The sequence below is a fragment of the Gallinula chloropus genome (assembly GCF_964237585.1).
Source record: "Gallinula chloropus genome assembly, chromosome: 10".
NCBI classification, from domain to species: Eukaryota; Metazoa; Chordata; class Aves; order Gruiformes; family Rallidae; genus Gallinula; species Gallinula chloropus.
The window spans coordinates 6,151,107-6,173,258 of record NC_140095.1 but is presented as its reverse complement, the minus strand read 5'-3'; the positions used below and the strand labels follow the sequence as shown (position 1 = coordinate 6,173,258).

General features: G+C 44.7%; 1 protein-coding gene across 1 annotated transcript; it reads left to right on the top strand.

Annotated features, from left to right (window-relative positions):
- Positions 1–1,818: 1,818 nt before the first annotated feature.
- Positions 1,819–21,037, top strand: PANK3 (pantothenate kinase 3; the record flags this gene model as incomplete). The annotated part of the gene is made up of 7 exons (XM_084268941.1): positions 1,819–1,846; positions 11,058–11,410; positions 13,220–13,473; positions 14,117–14,293; positions 15,713–15,836; positions 19,500–19,625; positions 20,987–21,037. 7 exons carry the CDS (start codon positions 1,819–1,821, stop codon positions 21,035–21,037), a joined length of 1,113 nt encoding a protein of 370 aa, XP_084125067.1.
- Positions 21,038–22,152: the final 1,115 nt, after the last annotated feature.

Sequence of the window (22,152 nt, the reverse complement as noted above, 5' to 3'; positions counted from 1 at the left end):
ACAGGTTTTAGAATGGGACCCAACAAAATACCAGTGCTCAGAGCAGATGCAGATCCCTAAAATGAGGCATCTGCGCCCCCTCACCATGCAGAAAGGTGGCAGCTCTGCTGACCTGAGGACAGGTCCACATCTGAGGGGTTTCCTTGTGGTGGGGTCGTAAGCAAACATTGTCTTCTCCTGGGATCTGACAGACAAAATCCTTTCCTGGAGGTGTGTAGTGTCCTGACCAAGCAAGGATGGCTTGTCATGGTGTAAAAGGCTTCTTGGTAGGTGTTAAGGAGTGGCGAGGGAATGGAGGATGAGGAGGCAGTGGTTCCTGTTTCTACCCAACAGGCAAGTAAAACGACTGAGCCAGGAAGGTGAGGATTTAGTCTTTCCTCGGTTTGTGAAGGGTGGCTTCAAACCAGACTTCACTGAGGCAGAAGCCTGGACACATCAAGAAACTTCGGCTTCTGAGGCAGAGCTGATGCCTAAACCCTGCTCCCGAGCCACGGCCATCAGAGCCACCCCAGACCGCGGGAGCTGCCCTGCAGCCACACGGCCCTTCATCCCGGGTGGCAGTCAGAGCCCTGCCCGGTCCCGCCGCCGCCAGCCAGCTGGCTGCCCGCAGCGACGAGCGGTTCTCCACAAGGCTCCTAACAGGGCTTGTGCCCTGAGGAAGAACTCCCGAGGGCTGAAGCCACCGGAGCCGGGCCCCAGCGAGGCCACGGAGCTGCCTCTGAGCGCGCCCAGCCCCGGCCGGGGGCCGTGACACACAAACGCCCCGTCCCCGGTTTGCTGACAGCGGAGCCGCGCACGGGACAAGCTCCGCGGCGGCACCTGCCCTCCCTGGGGGCTCCCTCTTGCCCCGGACCCTCCGCGGGGGCCCCTCGCTGCGCGCCGCACCGCCAACGCCGCCGCGTGTCCCGGGGGCGGCAGGAAGGCGGGGGGCGCTGAGGCGGCGGGGGGCGGCAGGAAGGCGGGGGGCGCTGAGGCGGCGGGGGGAGGCTCAGCCCGAGGGCGCCTCAGGGCCGGGAGAATCCCGCCCACCCGCGCGCCTCCGCCCGGGCCCCGCCCCCGCCCCGCGGTGGCGCCTCCCGATTGGCGCGAGGCCGTGGGGTGACCGGGGGGCGGAGGGCGCCGCGCGGCGCGCCGGGAGCCGTAGGCAGAGCGCAGCGGCGCGGGCGGGGCCGGACTGCGGCTCCCGGCGCGCCTCGCGCAGCCCCGTGACGGGGCGGGGGGCAGCGCTGCGGCAGCGGCGGAGCGGGCGGGAGCCGCTGCGCCGCCTCGGCCCCATTGTGTGGCGCGGCCGCGGCTCCCCGGTGCCGGCCGCCATCTTGTGCCGGAGCGGGGGAAGGGGGGGCGGGGGGAGTCCGTCTCGGCCGGGGCCTCCGCGGGGGCCCGGGGCCGCCCTCCTGCCGAGAGGGGCCGCGCCCCGGCGGGGGCCCGTCCCGCGCCTCCGCCCCCAGGGGCCGCTCTCCCCGGGCGCTGCCGTGCCCCGAGGCGGCGGGAAGGGCAGCCCCGGGGCCGACGCTCCGGGCCCGGTGTGAGGGCCGCTCCGCCTCTAGCCCCGTCTCCCCGCCCCGCTCCGGACGCGGATGCCGCCGCTGGACGAGCACCTGCCGGGGCCTCGGGCGTAGCGGTGGGCGCTGCCAGCGCCGCTCCCGAGGAGGGCGGGCGCCGGCCGCCCACCGGCCGCGGATCAGGAGACCGAGGGCCGGCCCCGAGGAGCTGCCGCCGCTTCCCGCCCCATCAGGCGAGGGGCAGGCGATCCACCCCGAGCGCCGCGTCGCGCCCCGCCCGCCCCAGCCGGCAGGCGAACCGGGCCGCCGCCGCACCATGAAGATCAAGGATGCCAAGAAGCCGTGTAAGGCCGCGGGCTGCCGCAGCGCGGGCCGGGGGGAGGCGGCGTGCGGAGCCGCCATGGCGGGCAGCGGGGAAGCCGGGCGCCGGCTCGGCGGGCCGCGCCGACGGGCGCGTTTGGGAGCTGCCTGCCGCGCCCGCCGCTTCTCGCTCCGGCGCGCCCTGTAAGTGCGGGCTGGGCTGGCCGCGCAGGCCCGTGTCCGCGCTGGAAGGGCTCTGGTTGGGCAGGGAGAGATGGAGCCAGGCTTTTGGGGGTGCGCGCTGCTGTTGATGGAGGTGGCACTGAGCACACGCACGGCGGCTGCGGGTGCCACAGTTTTGTTTTTCAAGGGCTAATCAACTTTTTTTTTTTCTGAGAGGATACCTGTGAACATTTGGGTACAGGCTCCTCGTTGGAGCTTGCTGAATGCTCCCATCTAATGGGCACAGCTGTAATATTTCTCACTGTTTAATCTTTTGGATTACCAGTTTTAATTTGGGGGGCGCAAAAAATGGTTCAGACTCAAGTCAATGCAAGCGAAATGTTTAAGATTAGCGGTATGTTTTTTATGGGATGAAAGAATTGGCTGGGGTGAAGCTCGCCTGCAGACAAGCTCTGCTTCCCCAGTGGAACAGATGTGCGGCTGCTAAAGTCAGCACGCTGGGGAGATGTGTCAAACTTAACACAGGCGTCCCTTACCTGAGAGGGATGCAGGCATTGCTCTACTGAGTGAGCCTGTTTTTTCTTTATGATGCTTAAAGCCTTATTTTCAGGGGGAGTTACTGTATGGAAGAGATGGCTAGCCCTAAAGAGCTAGGCCTTCTGTTATTCTGAGATGTGCTGTCTAACAAAGAGCATGCAACTGAGATGATACATTGAAAATGTATACTTTAAATGGATTGTTTGGGCAGCACAGCAGGAATATGGAATGTGTATTTAACGCAGGAAGTAGTATTAGTGTAGTTCTAGAAATAGCCATACACTTGAAACTGAGTTTGTCTGTCGGAATACTTTGTGGTGTGAGATGATGGAAACCCTAAACGTGCATCTTGTAGCAGGCAATTAGCCATCATCTCTTACTAGTGCAGTGTGTGGAAGTTGCTGGACTGACTGTGATCGTGTTTATGAAGAGTACAGTTCAGGCAGCAGGGTTTTTTTTCCCTGGTAGGATATTTAAGGAATGATACCAAGACTCTGAAGCAGTGTTTGGCTGTGAGATGTTACAGTAATTTAAATATTGTGAGATGTTCAGTACTTTAAAATGGTGAGAGCGTGGCTGCTGCTCCTGCAGAAAACTGCCAATTTCAGCAGTGTCTCTCTAACGGTGGCTTTCAACCTCGTGTTTAAAGAACAATGCCAGATGTTATCAAGAAGTGCTGGCTGCTTCAATGGGCTAAATTTGTAGCTGTGCTCTTCCAGTTCTTGAACCTGAACTTCGATGTTGATTTTAGGATGGAAGATATTGGAACTGCATGAGTAGTGGAGGGGAAGAATACAGCATCAAGCTACATTGTTTATTTCATCTTGACTCTTCAATGTATTTTGAAGCTGGTGGCTTTTTTAAAAGATAATGCCACAGAGTTTCTTAGTCAGTGAACTTTAGGCTCACCATGCAGATCTCTGCTCCTGGTTAGGCATACTGGCTGAAGTGGGAGAGCAGCAGGATGTTTGAAACCAAGAAGACCCCCAGAAGCACTGAAGGTGGAAAAGTCCATTGAAGTTCTGGGGTTTGGGTGTCTGGATGCTGCTGTCCACTTGGCTTGTGTGCTCAGATTGACTTGAAGACTGGCTTGGGCTTACAATACCACTTTTAGACTGTCTAGTTACAAATTACTTGGCTGAGACAGTTGTAGACACATTTCAGTAGGATTTCTGAGTGGGTGTAGGTTTCTTAGAGGAAGTGAGTGTTAAATCATCTGTGGGCTGGAGCCATATTTAATGCAGAGGGGAAATGGTTAATCATTCCTTAACAAGAGGTCATTAGTCTAAGAGCCTGCGGAGTGGAATTGAGAAGATTGCTTTAGCTTATCTGTACTTCTGTCTGTGCTGTTTGGCATTGTGAAAAAAGCAGGGTTGCACTGAGTGCCATATCTGTCCTAAGAAAGATGAGGGTGAGATGGATCCACCTAGCAAGGTTTGCTGGTGTGGGCCTCCCTTTCAGACCTCCAGCCTGGCTGGTGCCAGTGCTACTTTAGTGTTGTAAACATGCTGGGAAATGCCAAAGAGACTAGTAAAGGGCCATTTAAATCCTTTTTGCAGGTGATGGGGGGTGATAGATATTTTAGAGTAGGAAAGCCAATTCAAATTAGGAAAACCTTGTACTAACTTGTTAGCGTAGCAGTGGAAGCTGGAGAGGTGGTGGAGTCTCCATCCTTGGAGGATTCTTAAAAAACTTCAGAGGTCTTCAAGTCTCTGGCTGGACAAAGTCATGGATGACCTCATCTCATGTTGGCAATTTTCCTGCTAGTGTGACTGAGAGGCAGGGCTAGATGACCTCCAGAAGACCCTTCCAAGCTGCTCTTCTGACGAAATGCCTATGGAGAAGAATGGCTGGCTCTTGTAAGAGAAACTACCAAAGGTTATTTGGGGGTGGAGATGATGAATGTGAGAGCAAAGAGTCTTGCAGAACTGCTGCTGCATGAGATCTGCCTACAGGGAGGAGAGAAGCCACTCATTCAGAGAGCGCTCTTCATGTTGGCGGGGGAAGGCGAGGCGCGGGCAGCAGCGGAGTGCCAGCGTGCTGTGCTCTTCAGGGGAGGTAGAGTCCTTCGCCTTGGCTCTGGGGTGTGATGGACTGCTGAAGGAAAGGCAAAGACTTCTCATCTTTAGTATGCAGTGGATGCTGCTGTTTACAGTTTGTCTAATTGTTTATTACAAATAGTTTGAGAACAAATGCCTGCATTTCCCTTGAGGCAAATTGAGACATATTAATGTATGAAAGTACATAGCTGAGATTTCCAGAATGATGTATCAGTATAAAGAAAAGATTAAAATCTTACTTTTTCTAGTGTGGTTCTATGGACACATGTAGTCGTTGTGGACACCGTGATCCCATGCAGGATTTGCATAGTGAGATTGATGAAAAATCCATTCAGGTTGCTGGAGAAGTTGATGTTCCTGTTCATAGAACTTGCTGCTTAGTCTTACAGTGTCCTAGCCTTTTCTTGAAAGCTTATTTTTAGCCCATAGCAGATGTTAAAGGCTCTCATTTCTCTGCAGTTGAAAAGTGTATTTCTAATACTGGGTTAATACTGCCAGGCACAGTTTGTGCTGCGACTGCATCTGTGTTAGATTGTGCCTCTTAATAAAAACACCCATCCCCAAAGAGATCGCTGCTGTCAACAAAATTAACAGAATGAGCAAGCAGGGAGAAGATGAAAGGAGTGGTGTTTTGTCTTCTATTGGCTTTACTTGGTATCCACTTGTAGATGTGATAAACCTAATGGAGAGCATTTACAGTAATTGCCCATTACCACCTGCCCTTCCACTGGTAAGCCTGGCCTTTGTAGTGTGATTGGGGGTGGCTGAGTGGGAAAGTGGTGAGTCTACAGAGTTTGTTGAGGAAGTTTTCCCATGAGGGCAATGGGTGGATGTGACGGTGCAGGCCAGATGCATTTAATTTGGGTGTTGATTCTGTCCAGCCCAAATCTGTTTTGAGCTGGACTGGGGATATTTCAACGCAAAAAGCTGTTAGAAAGCTACTAAAGCAGAGAAACTCTCTGATGTCTCAGGGGCCAAGGACACTTGATGTGCAGTTCTGCTCTGTAGAGGCTCGTAGGTTCGACCCATGTAAGGTGGGCACAGCAAAGGCACTTGGCTGCCCCGACGTCAGGTTAATCCCACCCTGTTGAACAAAGGTTCAGCAACCTTTGATGTATTTTCTCCTTACTTGTCCCGTTGGACATGTTAGCTGATTTAGGCAGCGATCTGATTTAGGTGTTAGTTTACCCTTAATCTTCCCTCTGCTGTGGTGTTTTGGGGAAATACTGGAAGCATTAAGAATGTCTGCCTGTACATAGAGGAAAATGCCTTTGGAGTAAGTGCAAGATACATTGTTTCTGTGTTTATAAACACTGTGTAAGAGTTCAGTGTAACTTTTACATAGTTAACTTGTCTTATCATTAATTGGATAAGAATGGATCAAGGTTAGTTTTGTTATCAAAGACAAAGTACTGACCTGAATCAGAAGATAAATTTTGTGCATCAGAGCTGATAAAACTGCGTGTTTCATAAATAACTGTTGCAGTGCTGGCTTAAGTTTTCACGTGACTTCATGATAGCTTTCCTGTGTTTCAGGCCAATACAGAGCCATGAACTGCACCACACTTTGGCAGTTATTGCCTAAGCCATGTTTGTACTTGAAGTGCAGCAGTGTTACATCTTACTAATACATCAGCTTTCTTAGAAAGATGACACAATCTGATAGCCTATTCTCTTTATCACAGACAGCTGTGAGGTTTTTATTTTTTTAATGGTGCAAAGCTTCCTGCTTGAACTGAGGTAGCTGCTCTTCTTCAAAGGTTGGTTCTTGCTCATTTAGTGCAGGGTCTGCCCAGGCTGCTGTTTTATCTTACAGTGAGAAGGAACTGTTTCAGGGTGTTTGTTTCAAACGTGTCATTACATTCATAGGAAAGTTTACCAGTTATCTCTTGGTCTTTAAAAGCTAAATACAAATAGAGCATTAAACTGAGGGGTCTTTTGCTTTACTGAGTAAGGGAGGAGTAGTTAAGTGTTTGAGTGTGCAGCTTTGGATCCAAAGCAAGTGTGTGAAATCAAAATACTGGTGTGTGATCTGGGTGGAGAACCTCAAAGGTCTTCTGCTCTGCTGAAGCAGAACCCGTAGAAGAGGAAATTCAACCTTTGTGCTTGTATTGGCATGAGAGAGACTTCTACTGTAATTATTTCCTCTTGGCATGTATAGACCTTATGTGATAAGGTGCAAGTAACTTTTTAAGATTGCTGCAAGAAAGTAGGTACTGCACAGAGAGCTTGAGAAGTGCAAATACAAGAGAATGGGACCTTGCTGTTGTTCTAAAGAACAACAGCTATTCATTTGGGGTTTCTTACTGGGCAGAATTTGACCACAGCACCTTGTGGCAGCATTCTTCCCGTGTGGGAGGTGCTTTCTACACTGGGTGAAGCAGTTCTAGGGAATCGCTGGCTTTTTTTTAAACTCTGAGCAAGTTGCCTCTCACGGCATGTATGGAACAAGGTGTTGCTTTATAGCAAAGGTTTCCAGTTGCTGTGTCTGTGTAGGGACCACAACAGCTCCTGTCCAGAGCTGGGGAGTGAAAGAAAATCTGGATTTGGGATTAAGGAGGTTGGAGGTTATGGTGTTCCTCTTGCTTCCTCCTGGTGTGAAGTATCACATTAAACTGAATGAGTTTTGAATTCCCAGTTAGTGTTCTCCTTTGCATATTTGCCTCTTCTCAGATAGTAAAAATATGTAATTTGTGTAATTTTAGATAGAGCCTGGCTTGACTTCCTAAAAGCAGAATGCATGTGCTTGAAGGAGTTTTGTGTAGTCTAACCAAGACAACTGGGCTTGTTGAGTAAAAGGCTCCATTCCTGCTTTTCTTTTTTCAAGTTGCAGTGGACCTCAGCAGAAAGGAGCTGAACTTTGAAAAGACAGGGCACTGGGATTTGGTCTGCGAATAGCAGTTAAATTCTTAGCAAGGAATACTTCTGAGCTGTCCGTCACTCTTTGTAGAGTCTTTACAGGAATAAGACCAGTTAGAAAGATGAAGAGCTGAGAAAGCTCCTTTCATGACCAAATCCCCATACAGCTGCAGGAAAAGCTCTGTTTTAATGCAGATAAATTGACTCACCTGATGAATTAAAGCTGCAGATTGATGGTTACAGCTGTGCAAGTCCTCCAACCTGGTATCTGCAGAGCTGTAAGATTGAAACTAAGGTTATGCAGTTGGTACTGGTCTCATCCAGGCATGTTTCTTTAGCTATGAGTGCTGTAATGATCAGGTGGATAACTGGGGGTAACTTTTTTTTTTCCTCAAAAAGGTCATGTTGCCATCATTCTGCTCCTAAATCTCTTAAAGAACTGTGACCCACAGACTGTATAAAAATACTTTTAATTGAGTCATTTTTATATCCTCAGCTGAAGATGCATGCCACAGTATTGTCATGTTCCAAGACAGCTTTCAAATACAGGACTGTCTCAAAATTACAGTTTTCACTGATTTGAGAGACTACACCAGCTGCAGGTGCTGGTATGTGCTGCAAATACTACATGTGAGAGTGAAAACTCCTGTGCTTTGAACATGCCTCCAAGAGTAGCAACACAGTCTTAAGCAGAGTGCTCATATGCATGGTATGAATACAGAAGTTCCTTCTGTGATGTGACTTAAGCTAGATGTGTCACCTTCAGCCCTTGTCACAGCTAGCCTGGCTGTACTCTGGAGATGAAGTCTTGTAGGAAAATCATACATGCTCTTCGTGCTGAATCTTTGTGGCCTTACTTTAACCCTGCAAATGAAATCACTTTTTCAGTAACTGAGAGAGGAACTGGTGTTTTCACATGGGTTCCTGTTTTCTCCATCCCCCTGCATGCAGATAGGATGGATCCAAAGCCAAGATCCACCTAAAACAAACTGATTCGAAGGCTGTAGCAATATGAGGGTGGTTCACAAGGTTTCCATGTTGTTGTGTCCATCTACAGTTACATTCTAACTCAGTAGAATCAGTGTATTTCTAATATTTAAAGGTAGCTGAAGCTCAGATAAATCTTGTATCCTTGCAGTCACAGAATTGCAGCTACAGTGCAACTGATTGTGGGCTTGCCATGTGTACAGATGTGCATGTCTATCCCATTCTGCATTTGGGAGACAGATTGGCTTTAATGTTCCTAGCAAGACCTGTATATAATCAATCAAGAGCAGCTTATGTACCCAAGAATCCTTGTGTAATACCTTCTTCTGGGTTGCTGGTATAAAGGGTAAGTTAACAGTACGTGGGCCCAGTTGCTTGTCAGAACTCCTCCACCTTGCAAATGAAACTTGAGCAATGTACTAACCAGCCAAATCTTGACAAATTTTCAGTAGAGAAATGTGAAACTTCTTAGGGTTTGTCACAGAGGTGAAAACCGACCTGTTTCTTCAGTCACAAAGGCTTTAAATTGCTGTTAAGATCACTCAGTGAAGCCAGAAAACCAATACTGTACAGCATGATCCCATTTTTTTCAGCATAAAATATGTTCTCATTTCAGTTATGGAATAAACTTCCTGACAGTTCAACTGTTCTTGTTTTTCACTTGATGCACAAGCCTTAAGATTTTAGGGATGTGACTAACGCTCTGTTTGCAAAAGCCTTTTGCATCATTTAACATGGGATGCAGTGGATCTTCTGGCAAACATCTCAAGTCCATCGTTCAATTTACAGTTGCTTTCCCCCTCTTTCTTGTTGGAAGACTAGATCCTAGTTATTAGGCCCACTGAGCAGGAAGAATCCCAAGTATTTCAGGCAATGCTTGGCGCTCTGTGTCCTAGTTAAATTCTGAATGGTTTGGATTGACTCCTACAGACACTTTCTGATCTGCTGGGTGAATCAACTTCCCTCCTTCGGTTTTGGTCTTGTGACTTCTTTTTTTTTACCACAAGAGGCTGAAACTTAGTGAGAATGCTTAATACATCATCAACTAACCTTGGTCTCACAGGAAGGACTCAATACAAAGAAATTGGGTGTGCAGTCTTACAGTCAATGAAGTGACGTAGGCTTAGTCTTATGCTTAGATCTCAGTTTTATAAAACAGATAATGAGGTTTAGGGAACTAATTTATTCCCACTCAGAGCTAGATTTTATTTGCAGAATTTATCTTTCTATTTAAATTTTGATTTTCAATGTGACTGAGGTTATGGACTCAATCATTAATATCTGACGATATTCTCCAAATATCCACTCCTGCAAGTTGAGGCAACTTTTAAGTTTCTTTTAAACTCTTGCACTGGTGTTATAAATGAAGTGTCACACAGCCAGCTGGGACCACATGCACTGCAATAGTTTGGTAGGCCGTTCTTCTCCAGGACAGATCCCCACCAGTAATGTGCATCAGCATAATTACATCTTAGGAACCTGTTAACACCTCGGGTTTGTTCCTGAGTTTTGGGCTTGTGAATTTCATGTGAAGGTAGAAATTGGAACTCTGCAGGATATTAAAAAAAACCTTCAACAAGCAAAACCAAACCAAAACCCTGAAGGTGTGATAGTGTCAATTAGGACATAGTAATAGGGGCTTTCCAGCTGGATGATCAGGATCTTTAATCTTAAACTTACAAATTAAGTTTTTAAACACTGTTTCTGGCAGATGACAGTGGGGAAGCTTTCAGATGAAGGTGATGTCTTTGCTGTAGGGTTACTGAGTTTCTGTTTCATCACACACAGGAAGATTTATTGATACAGACATACTCAAATCACGTCCTAGATGGCACAAACCATAGAATACTTGTGAGGAAGTGCAGTCATCCCACAGAAATTCCGGGGTCAAAATGCTTATGTGTTAGTGGTATATTGTATTGCAGAAATTCCTGCTTCCTAGCCACAATTTAAAAAAAAAAACACCCCAAAATCCCCCAACAACCAAAACCCCCTAGATTCAGTAATATTAACGTTCTGTATTGCATGTACTTCTTAATAGGCATTTTTGTTAGCCCTTTGTAACTTGTAAGGGATACACACAGCTCTCTCCAGCTCCAGAAGCTGGGCATCTTAATTGCCTTTTTTTTTAAACTCATGCAAATAAATTAATGCTTCCCTCAAATGAAACATGTGATGTGAACAAAAGGTAGCTGTTAAAGGAGGAACACCCGTCCTGCTGCTGTTGTCAGCTGCAATATGTAACCTGCTTTTTCACAAGTGTGCATTGCAGTCTCTGCTAAACTGTGTCAAAGGTGTTATTTTAGAAGTTACGGTTATTTTAATCCTTTGTTCTAAAAACAAGTCGGATTTTGTTTATGAGTTGGTATGAAAGATGTCATATGGTTGAGGGAATTTTTAGTTGGGCTTTCTGAGCATGTGACAGCATTTAAATGTGTGAAAACAGTTGCTCATTTTTTCCTGTGGCCAGAGAGATGTAAGATCAGGTAATGGAAAGGAGTTCTAATTCTTGGCTCCTGGGAGGCATTTTGTTGTCTGGTGGTTGAAAAGTAAAGTGCTGAGTCCTAAGCTCAGTGTATTGTTTTTCCATTATGCCAAAGCTGATTGATCAATTCTTGTATCTTCACAGCTTTTCCGTGGTTTGGCATGGACATTGGGGGAACTTTGGTGAAACTGGCATATTTTGAACCTATTGATATCACTGCAGAGGAGGAGCAGGAAGAAGTTGAAAGCTTGAAGAGCATCCGCAAATACCTGACTTCCAATGTAGCCTATGGATCCACTGGCATTCGGGATGTCCACCTGGAGCTGAAAGACTTAACCATTTTTTCTCGAAGAGGAAATTTGCACTTTATTCGATTCCCAACTCATGATTTGCCTACTTTCATCCAAATGGGAAGAAATAAAAACTTCTCCACACTACACACGGTGCTCTGCGCCACTGGCGGTGGCGCGTACAAGTTTGAAGAAGACTTTCGCACAGTAGGTAGCCTATCTTTCCTCATACTGAGCCTGGTGCAAACAGCACTGCTAATGTTGGGTTAAAATAGGCAGTAGTTTGAGAAACTGTGAAATGCTCAAAGGTTATTAATTTATTGTTTAGTAGCATAGTCTAGAAATATGCCATGACATGATAATAAACACGAAGATTTAATTCTAACAGCTAATTAGAAGCTTCTGTTAATGCAGTAAATGCAGGACTCCTTTACTGGAAGTTGACCTCTAATTTGTGTTTTCTCAATGGGAAATGTGCTTAAACTGCTGAGGGATGTTTGTCTCACTTTGGATTTTCTTTCCTAACCAGTTTTTTGATGATAGGTTTTCAATGTTTGTGGTTTGGATTATCCTTATTTATTTAGTTCAGTGCTCTGTTCAGAGATCTGTGACAAAATGAGGATCTCAGTCTTTTCTCAACTGCAGAGTGGTGTGGGATTTTGCTGGGGTGTTTTGACTCTTCCCTTGATGAGCAAAATTGATTGTTTGTTTGGATGCAGTTTCTGTCCAAAGGTAGTTGTTACTGAGAATCTTGTTGCAGTATCAATGTGCACATGTCCTACTTTTAAATTGGCTGCAGACTTATTGTGCTTCTAGAGACAAGGGGATGTTCAGTAGCACAGAATGATTGGCTTCAAAACTCTGCATATATTTCCATTCCTGTGCCAGTCTTGTGTTAAGCTGGTACAGACATTTGTGGGGTAGGATCATAATTTGTACAGCAGAGTTAACTCATTATCTAAAACCTGACAAATATTTTCTGTTGGAACAGTTCCCTGCTCCGCTTAACACTGAAGGTAGCTTCACACCTGTGCTGTGGCAAGAAAAGCTGAGGGACCTGGGAGAAGAGGAGGGGGCTGGCAGTCTTGTGGTCTGGTACTGATGTCAGTCAGCAGCATGCAATCTGCTCTGATTGTGCAATTTTGTAATCTGGCTGCAGGCAGCTTTCTAAATGTCAGCCGGCCTGATGCAGGGATAAACTTTATGGGTGTTTTTCTTGGATTAGCTGCCTAATCTCTCTAACTGTTGGAACTCCCTGCGGCAGGAAGAGCAAGTGCGTGGTCACTCTTATAAAAGCAGAGAGTTAAAAGTGGATTAAGTATGTTGTGATAGTACATCCTTCCTGAAATCCACAGCATCACTAAATTGTCTTTGTGCTTTAGTAGAGAATGGCAGCTTAAATGTCATGTGCAAAATTGAGAACTGTAGCAAGCTCAAAGGCCTGTAGATTTTTCAACCTGTGTTTTTTTCTTTCAATCCTCAGAGTGTTAATAAAGTTGCAGGAACATAATGTACAATGCCATTGAGATTTTTATCTTAGGTTTTATCTGCTGACATCTTAGAAATGACTGTTTGACCTCTTAGATGGGGAGGAAACCCACAAACCTTGGAAAGATGTGCAGATGTGTCAGTTTCGTCAAGATGACGCTTGGTGGGGCCTTGAGAGTGTTTGGTGATGGGTTTTTTATTTAGATTGATGAAAAATGTTGCTATTTTTCAATGGATTCATGTCTTAGTATCTCACAAGTTATCTTAGGGCTGACCAGAGCAGATATTTATCTGCCTATCCTTGGTTCAAGTCTGACATCTAGATAGATAGTTGGAGTAATCTGTTAATCGACGTATTCAGAATTTACCTCTCAGTTCCTTGTTGGCTTTATCGTGGGATTGAAGTTCCTGAATTGGTCACCTGAGAGGGCTTCTTAAAGCTAGGCAGTACAAAGATGAATTTTTAGCATGCTTAAGCAGTGTTTGAACATGCTGACACTGGGTTTTTTCCTTTTTTTTTTGTCACAGATTGGAAACCTCCAGCTGCACAAACTGGATGAGCTTGACTGCCTTGTCAAAGGCTTACTGTACATAGACTCTGTCAGCTTCAATGGCCAGGCAGAGTGCTATTATTTTGAAAATGCCTCAGATCCTGAGAGATGCCAAAAGATGCCTTTTAACCTGGATGATCCATATCCATTGCTGGTTGTTAACATTGGTTCAGGAGTCAGTATTTTATCAGTCCATTCCAAAGACAACTATAAAAGAGTAACTGGAACAAGGTAACTTAAAAACCGAATTTGGAGTTGTTACTCTGTGGAATTTCCATTCTGTTTCCAAAGTGTTTCCACTCCCTGATGCCCCCACCTATCCCTTGCCTCTTCTGTAGAATAAAAAAGTGTCTTTCTGTCTTTGATTTATTTCTGGTTTTGTTGAAGCCCATCCCCATACATGTGTATGGGGATGCGCTTTAGACAGTAATCTCTGTCAGTCGATAAGTGCTAGAAGTGCTTCGTAGTGAGAGATTTGTAGGTTTTTGTCTTAAATTTTGAGGATGTGTTCAGTGAAACTGTATTTCTCTTGCTGCATAACAATAAATATGTCCACACACTTTACAATAAATACCAAGGATCAGAGTCAGTGGCATGATGTGGGTAGTTAGGGAGTTATAGTATCGAATTCAGTCTTCCAGCTTATGTCTTGAGAGTCTATAACTATTTGTTAACTCTTATTGTATGGTTAGTTTCTTGTGACTGTTAGAAATATTAATTTGATTGACAGCTGTTTGTGTAGTGAATCTTGACCAAGAAAGCATTCAGCTTGTTATCTTAAGTTGAAGGGCTTTGTTGGTTTTGCTAGTCAGAAATAAGAATCTTTCATGTGAGGAAATGCTACTTAAAAGCAACCACTTTTCTTTCTTCTTAGTCTAGGTGGAGGGACCTTCCTTGGGTTATGCAGTTTGTTGACAGGCTGTGAAAGTTTTGAAGAAGCTCTGGAAATGGCATCCAAAGGAGACAGTACACACGCTGACAAGCTGGTTAGAGACATTTATGGAGGAGACTATGAAAGATTTGGCTTGCCAGGATGGGCTGTAGCATCCAGGTAAGGAAGAGATCTTTTTGTTGGTTCCTTTGCTCATTGAGGGGGTGGGCTTCAAAAATGAGGCTTAAACTATGAATACAGAGAAAACTACTTTTTGCAAATGGTTATTGTAGTCAAGTTATGTTTCATTCTGAAAGTATATATGCTCAATTTTCCTGAAGAGCTAAAGCCACGTGCAACTGCAGGTGCCTGCTGACTAAGTATTGAAGAAACCTCTTGTGTTATGTCATATACAGCTTTACATTAGTCAGAGAGAGTCTGAGGTGACAACAGGAGTGGCAGGAACAAAGTGCAGAGGAAAATGAAGCAGCTTACTTTTTAACTTCTAGAATTTTTAGTAGGGCGTTGTCCAGGGGGAAGGTGAGTAGAAGGCATTTTTGCTGCTGTTACAGTAATATCTCTTCTTTTTTTTTTGTTTAAGACTGTGGGATTTTTGAAACACGATGGTCAGTACAGGCACCTGGCATAATGTTTTAACTACTTTTCTCACTTATGAAAGCTTTTGAACACAATGAGAATGAGTGTATTTTACTGCCAATTTCAGAGGATTTTTGTCAGAGCTGCAAGTTTTATTAAAATGGGGAAGGTTATTGGTGATGTTACAGCTTCTCTACCCTTAAGAAATATAAACAGAATAAACTTTGGGAGCAAAACTAATACATACATAAGAGAGTTCATTAAATCTTCCCTCTTATTCAGCAGTAAGAGGTCTTAATTTATGGTCATTTCATTCTTCTCCCTCTCCAGCCAGCTGAGTCCAAGCTTCTTCAGAGAGTTTATGCTGAGAGGTTTTACTACGTGCAGTCGTCGCCTTTTTAGTCAGTAAATCTTAAAGCAGCTGCCTGGATTTTTTTTCCCTCTTAAGTATGATTCACAGAGGCACAGTGACCATCCCTGATGGGTTCAGCCTCAGTCAACAATGACTCCAGCCTTGTGTCTGCTGGTGTTTACTCCCTTGGGCCTACAGCTTCTAGCTGCTTCTTACAGAAGTCACCCCTGCAGCCCCACCACCACCAGAACCCAGCCATGCAAAACTACAACAGTGAGGAAGCAAGCATGAGGAGTTGGAGGATTTACCAGGCTTAGGCATTAACTGCAGTGACTAGGTTTGCAGAGTAGTCTTGCCTAGGAATATGGCTACTTTTTGCTATAAGTGGTTGTTCATGGAAGTCACCAGTCTAAACAAATACTTTGTTGGGGGTCATTACTGTAACAAGATTGGCTGTTTGCTGTGAAGGAACACATACACAGGTCGTAGTGTCAGTTGTCAATTCGTTGTATTTAATACAGACTTTAAAAGGAGCCCCTTAAGGGGAAATGTGGGACTGAAATTCTCTCACAGCATAAAAATTAGATTCTGAAATTATTTCAAATGCACATGAATCACTTTGTACTTAATAGAAATGCTTCCTGTTTCAGTTTTGGGAATATGATCTACAAAGAGAAGAGAGAGTCTGTTAGTAAAGAAGATCTTGCAAGAGCCATATTGGTCACCATCACCAACAACATTGGGTCCATTGCCCGGATGTGTGCAGTAAATGAGGTAAAAACTTCTGACAAGGAAATGACCTAGCTGGAGGTCTGTTACATGGGTTCACATGAAATGACTGCTATAATGATGTACCTTTTTAAACTCAGATGAAATGAAGAAATTCACTTAGTATTAAAAACTAGGAAGTGCTTCAGAGTGTTTTGACTGCCTTTGGAGAAGTGTGGCGAAGATCTTTGCCAGTGGGGAGGGTAGCCTGATGAGGAGGGCTTCAAGCCAGCTGCATTAGGGTGTGAAGCCCAAAGCCTGCAGATGAGTGAGGAGCAGAGGATATTGTGGTAAAAGGCCCTGAAGTCCTCCTGCAAAAACACTGATTGTGGGCCCAACTTATGTCTCTGTACAGAAACACATGCAGTGTGGGATACAGGAGGACCCGTAAGTGCTCGTTTTCATGAGGCACTATCCCAGCCTCCTCTGGAAGGTTAACAGGGTGGGTCACAAGCAATCCGTGCTTCTCGGTGGTCTGGAGACCATTTTCTGACATGGGTGTTGGGCAGGCTGACCAGACAGGCATGTTGATGGATCCACTGTTCACGAGTGAAGAGCTGGTCAAGATTTCAGTGACAGCTTTGAAATAGTAGCATTTAAAGTTGTGGTGAAAGAGAAGGCAAGTAGTAGAATGGAGACTCCAGATGGACTTGAGTAGAACAGGATTCTGGTTTCAGGGCAGGGGGTGTGATTTAGGAATCAGGATCTTGTGGGAGGTTTTCCTAATGGCATAAGGAGTCCAGAGCAGCAACTCCGTTTTTCAGGATTGCATCCTCACAGCAAAAGGTGAGATACAGACTGGCTAGGGAGAGGCATTGCAGGAAAGAGGAGGGTGCTGGCAGAGGAACTGACTGTGAATCAGCAGCGTATGGGTGCAGTGATGAAGGCCTTATACTGAGGTACATTAGCAGGCACATAGCCAGCAGGTCAGAGGAGGTGATACTTTGGGCATGAGGTCTTTCTCCCTCCTCCCAGCCATCACCAAAAGTGAAGCACTGGCAAACTAGAGTGGAACAGGTTACCAAGACAGAGCCCTGACCTGGAGCACCTAACATACGAGCAGAGAAGCTGAAGCCTGAAATGCTTGTTGCTGTCTGGAGAAAGTTACAGGGAAGACACTGGCAGGCACAGCTCTGCACAGCAGAAGAACAGGAGGCAGTGGACTCAACTTGTAGTATAGGGAATTCTGATTGAACCACTACAGCCTTGGGGAAGAGTGACTATAAAGCTGCCTGGCGGGGAAGGACCTGGGGATGTTGGCTGACTGAATATGAGCCAGCAGTGTGCCCAGGTGGCCAAGAAGGCCAATGGCATCCTGGCTTGTATCAGAAACAGCGTGGCCAGCAGGTCCAGTAAAGGGATTGTGCCCCTGTACTCGGCATTGGTGAGGCTGCACCTTGAGTGCTGGCTTCAGCTTTGGGCTCATCACTGCAAGAAAGACATTGAGGTCCTGGAGTGTGTCTAAAGAAGGGCAACCAGGCTGGTGAAAGGGTTGGAGAGCAGTAAACCTTCTGAGGAACAGCTGAGGGAGCTGGGGTTGTTAACCCTGGAGAAGAGGAGGCTGAGGGGAGACCTTATCACCACCTACAATTACTTGAAAAGAGTTTGTAGAGAGGTGGGGGTTGGTTTCTTCAACCAAGTGACAGGTGATAGGACGAGGGGGGATGACCTCAAGCTGCACCAGGGCAGAGTCAGATCAGACATTAGGAAAAAGTTCTTCCCCAAGAGGGTTATGGGGCACTACAACAGGCTGCCCAGGGAGAGGGTTGTGTCACCAACCCTGGATGTATTTAAAAGACAGGTAGATGAGGTGCTCAGGGATATGGTTTAGTAGAGGATGGGTATGGTTGGACTCGATCTCAAAGGTCTTTTCCAACCTTGTGATTCTGCCAAGAGAAAAAAAGATTCTCACAGTGAGATTCGTTCAGCCCTGAAACATGAACTTAGCAACTGTGGACTTTGTGTCCTTGGGGAGTTTCAAAACATGTGACTTGAGCAACTTAAGTGTTGAAGTTGCTGAAAGATCTGCTTTGAGCAGTGCATAGGAACTGATGGCCTCCAGTAGTTTCTTCAAGCTGAAATTATTCTCTGATTAAAGCTCACGGAAAGTCTGCCTTCTAGTTAAGCATTATTTCTAGTTTTTACTGCCTCTTGAGATTTTGTCACCTGTTGTCTTACTGGTTGATACAATTTCCTGCTATCATCTGTTTCCTGAAGCTCCACTAAACAGAACCAGTATGTGTTCAGCTTTAATATGATTATCATGAGCAGTCAGGAATCTGTGGCAGAATACTGAATTTACCCATAGAAGGTATGGGTGTCTGAGCAGTAGGGATTTCCCTTTTGATTCTCAACAAACTGGATAGAGTGAGGTTTCATATCAGCTTTCCTAGAGCAGACTAAAGGTACCTGTATTTAGAGCTCTGATTGAAGTCTATGGACATTATAGTCTCAGAAATAACATTGCTGTAACCCTCCTTTTGCTTAGGAGCCAGACTAATACATTTTTCTGGTTTTAGTACTGCAAGTTCTCACTGAATTTCCTTCTCAGTTTCAGAGAAGAAAGTTTTGTGGGTATTGAGTGAACTTCCACTTTTCTTATTAAAGTGAGGTTGAAGTTGGCAGTACCTGCTGATAGTCTGAGGCAAACGTGTGCAATTTATATCTAAGGGTGGGGGTAAGTGAATACAAATCAGAATTCATTAGCAGCACAAATTAGCTTTATTCCAAGGGGTTTTTTGTATTCCAGCTATGTCACAGAACTACAAAGCATAAGAAATGCTTAATGGGGACCCACAAGCTAGTATTTTGAATTCAGGTATAAAGTGGATTTAATTATTCTAGCTTTCTGCTACAGAGCAGAACTATGTTTGGTTGGGTGCCTTAAGAGTGTGTTTATTTTGTCTTCACTGTGAACTAATCAGGATGGTGAAAAACAGTTGCACGTGAGGCATCTGAATACAGGCTGACTTGTCATACTAGCTTTTGTAGCAACTTGGATACGAATATTCAGCTAACACAATCAAGCACTTACTAAAGCACTGTGTTAAGCACTAACAGGATTACACTTTCTTTGGTTCTTGCCTTCATAACATTAAACCTGTGTTTAATGCTGCTTCCACTTTATGTTGGATTTATTTCAATGAAGGGGGAAAATTAAACGATTTTCACTTTTTTTACATTAGACTTGATGAGTATTTACAGCTCACTTGTAGTATTTCAGTCTGAGTCTAATTTTATACAGAGATATGAAGATGAAAGGAGCATCTGTCATGTCTTACTGTCTTCGGCTTCTTTACAGTGCTGCCTTGTTGCATATGGATCAAGCAGCATTGTACAGGGCTATGAAGACATTGAGGCTTCTCTACCATACACGAGTATTTTTCATTTATTTGCTGGGCTGTCTCTTTGGCTTACTGGAAACACTCACTTAATTTGAAATACAAATGCTACTTCTCTGTAAATTAAGTCCTGTACTTTCTGGGGGTTGCATGGTGCTTCCTTTCACCCAGGTATGCTGCATTTCAAATTTTGGAACCATGTCATAATGGTGGATTGTTTGGGGGTTTTTTTCACTTGCTTGAGACTGTTTTTTCATTACTTAATTTTTCAAAGCTGTGTTAAACAGTGGAAAGACTTAATCCTTGACTGGTTTTCTGTTCTTTTTAGAAAATAAACAGAGTTGTGTTTGTTGGCAACTTTTTACGTGTGAATACTTTGTCCATGAAGCTTCTTGCTTATGCACTGGATTACTGGTCTAAGGGCCAGCTGAAGGCCTTGTTCCTGGAACATGAGGTAAGCCATGGGTCATTTATCTGCATACATTGTCCTACCATAAATCAAAAATGCTTGTATTGAGTAGCTCTCATGTGTGTGATACCCTGAGACACCAAACACTGTAAACATTGAAAATAAGAGGAGGTTTGTCGTGCTGTGGTGGGGACAGTGTGCTCTGCCAGGGAAGTACTTCAGTCACTTCAGGGCATATCAGTTCACGCTGTAGGTATTTGGAGAGGGACAATGAGCTGTTAAGCTCTGCACTGAGGTTCAACTTCCTCTCCTTGGGTTGAGGTGGAAACAACAGTAAACATTGTATTTCAAAAGATTGCAGGGAGATCTAAAGCATGGGCCTCTGGAATATTTACTTTGTTCTCAGTTGAGCTTGAGCAACATCCTCAAAGTCAAGACTGCTTTTAATAAGGACTGCTTTCACACCACTACAGATACACCCTAAAGTTGTAGTGGTTTTATGCTCAGAGAGTAACCTGCTTTTAGGCAGTGTCTGCAGTCAAGATCAGTGTGTAATGCTGACACAGTTGACCTGTTTTAAATCTAATACAGGCAACCAGTATTAATTACAGGTGTAACAGTTGGGACACTTGTAGCTTCTTGGCAGTGGACTGGCAATTTTTGTCCTCTGTTGGTCTGCAAATATTAGAGCATTACATCTGTTCCATTTCAATTGATTCTCACAGCTTTTTCCATTTCTTCCTTATCCTGAGACTGACAGTAGTCTGTCTTGGTGCTAGTGTCTGCACTGATAGCAGAATGGTGCTTTGTTAGTGCTACTCCTTCAGATTTTTCTTGGATAAATTTTAAACGCTTGCATTTGGTCAAAAGTAGATTCCAGACACATCTGTATGTCACAGTCATAGGGAGAGGGAACATCTCGCTTCCCCAGGGAGAGGTGGATGTTGTTCTTTGAAGGCAGCTAAGTATACAATCCAAAGAAGGGTGTTGAAGCTGAGACATAATTCCTTAAAGATGTAAGGTGCAGGTAATTTAAGAAATTTTTGATGTGTACCTCAGGAGTAGCGTTGTTAGGGATGTCAGAGATCCCTTGGCAACTGAAATACACAGCTCCTTGGAAGAGCAAACCCAACCTTATTTCTGTGCTTCAGGTGTCACTGACGTGTCTTCAAAGTCCTGCTGTGTATGAGGAGGTTTAAGGTAAAATCTCCTGAAGTTAAGCTAGATAAGAAGAATAAATCATTTGTTTCATGAAGTTTTTAAAAATGCTCCTTAAAGGTTATCTTTTATAAGTGTATGACATTCTTCTCTAGCATTGGTCTGCCAGATGTCATTGAGCTGTGATTGGTGCAGAATTTAATACCCTACTTTGAACCTGAAATACTTTGTTTGTCTGTTCTGAACAGGGATACTTCGGAGCTGTTGGTGCTCTCCTTGGGCTGCCAAATTTCAGTTGAGCTACCAGATGTCACTGCACTGAAGTCTTTTCCACCCGAATGGCGCTTGTGTGTGGCAACAGGAACTAAATCTGGGGAGGGGAGGGGAGAAAATAGCAGATTTTCTGTAATTGTTTTTAAGAAGTGATGAGCTACTGAGTATTGCCATTATAAGGAAGGGGTTTTCACTTTGTTGGGCATTGAAAAGTGAACTGCTAGGGGATACCGTTTATGTTCCTTGGTACATGTAGCCAGTATTGAACCTTTAATATGCAATACATCCTCTGAAAACAAACTTCCAGGAGGACTGCAGAACCTTTTAAGTGCTCAGCATGAAAACATTGTAAGTTTACTCCTGAGGCTTTAGGCCCACTGGTTTTGTACGTAATTGATGAATGAAAAATTATTTTCATTAGTTATACTGTATTATGAGCACAATTTCACATGTGTACTTACAGAAAACAACTTCAGAACTGGTAAGGTACTATCTACAAGATGAAAAAACTGTAGATAATTGCTTCCCACAGTGAACATAGTCATTATTTTATTTGTATGTGTAGTGGAAATAATATTAATGCTTTAATTTTCAGTGGGAAGAATAGAAACACAAAAATCAGCCAAAGCAGCAGATTAAACCGTTGGTATTTTCAAGGTTTTGTGAAGAAATTCACTTGCCCTCTTCACTTATTTGAAGATGCAGCTGATATTTTGGTATGATCTTCTCTATCTTGGGTTGAATTTGGGAAATAAATTAATGATTAAAGAAGACAGACTTTTGGGTGGTGTTGGGGTGGTGTTTTTGAGGATGTCACTTCCCAAATGCCTTCTGGTTGGTTGAGGGTTTTTTATGCACGTCTCAAATTCTGACAACATGCGTTGTCATTTATAAAAGTACCACAAAGCCTGAGAGAACTGAAGAAATCCTTGAAAATAGACTAAATGTGGAACCTTTGTAATTCTGTTGCTTTGGCTCATTTCTGTGGAAGCTTGGAAAACTTCTGCCCTCTCCTACTGATTTGAAAATGTGTTTACTCTTCAACTTTAGAAGAGTTTGTAAAAAATCTAAGAAGATGTTGGAAATGAGAGGTTATCAGCTTTTGAATTTGGAAGTTTGTTCTGCAAAGCAGAGGACAGCA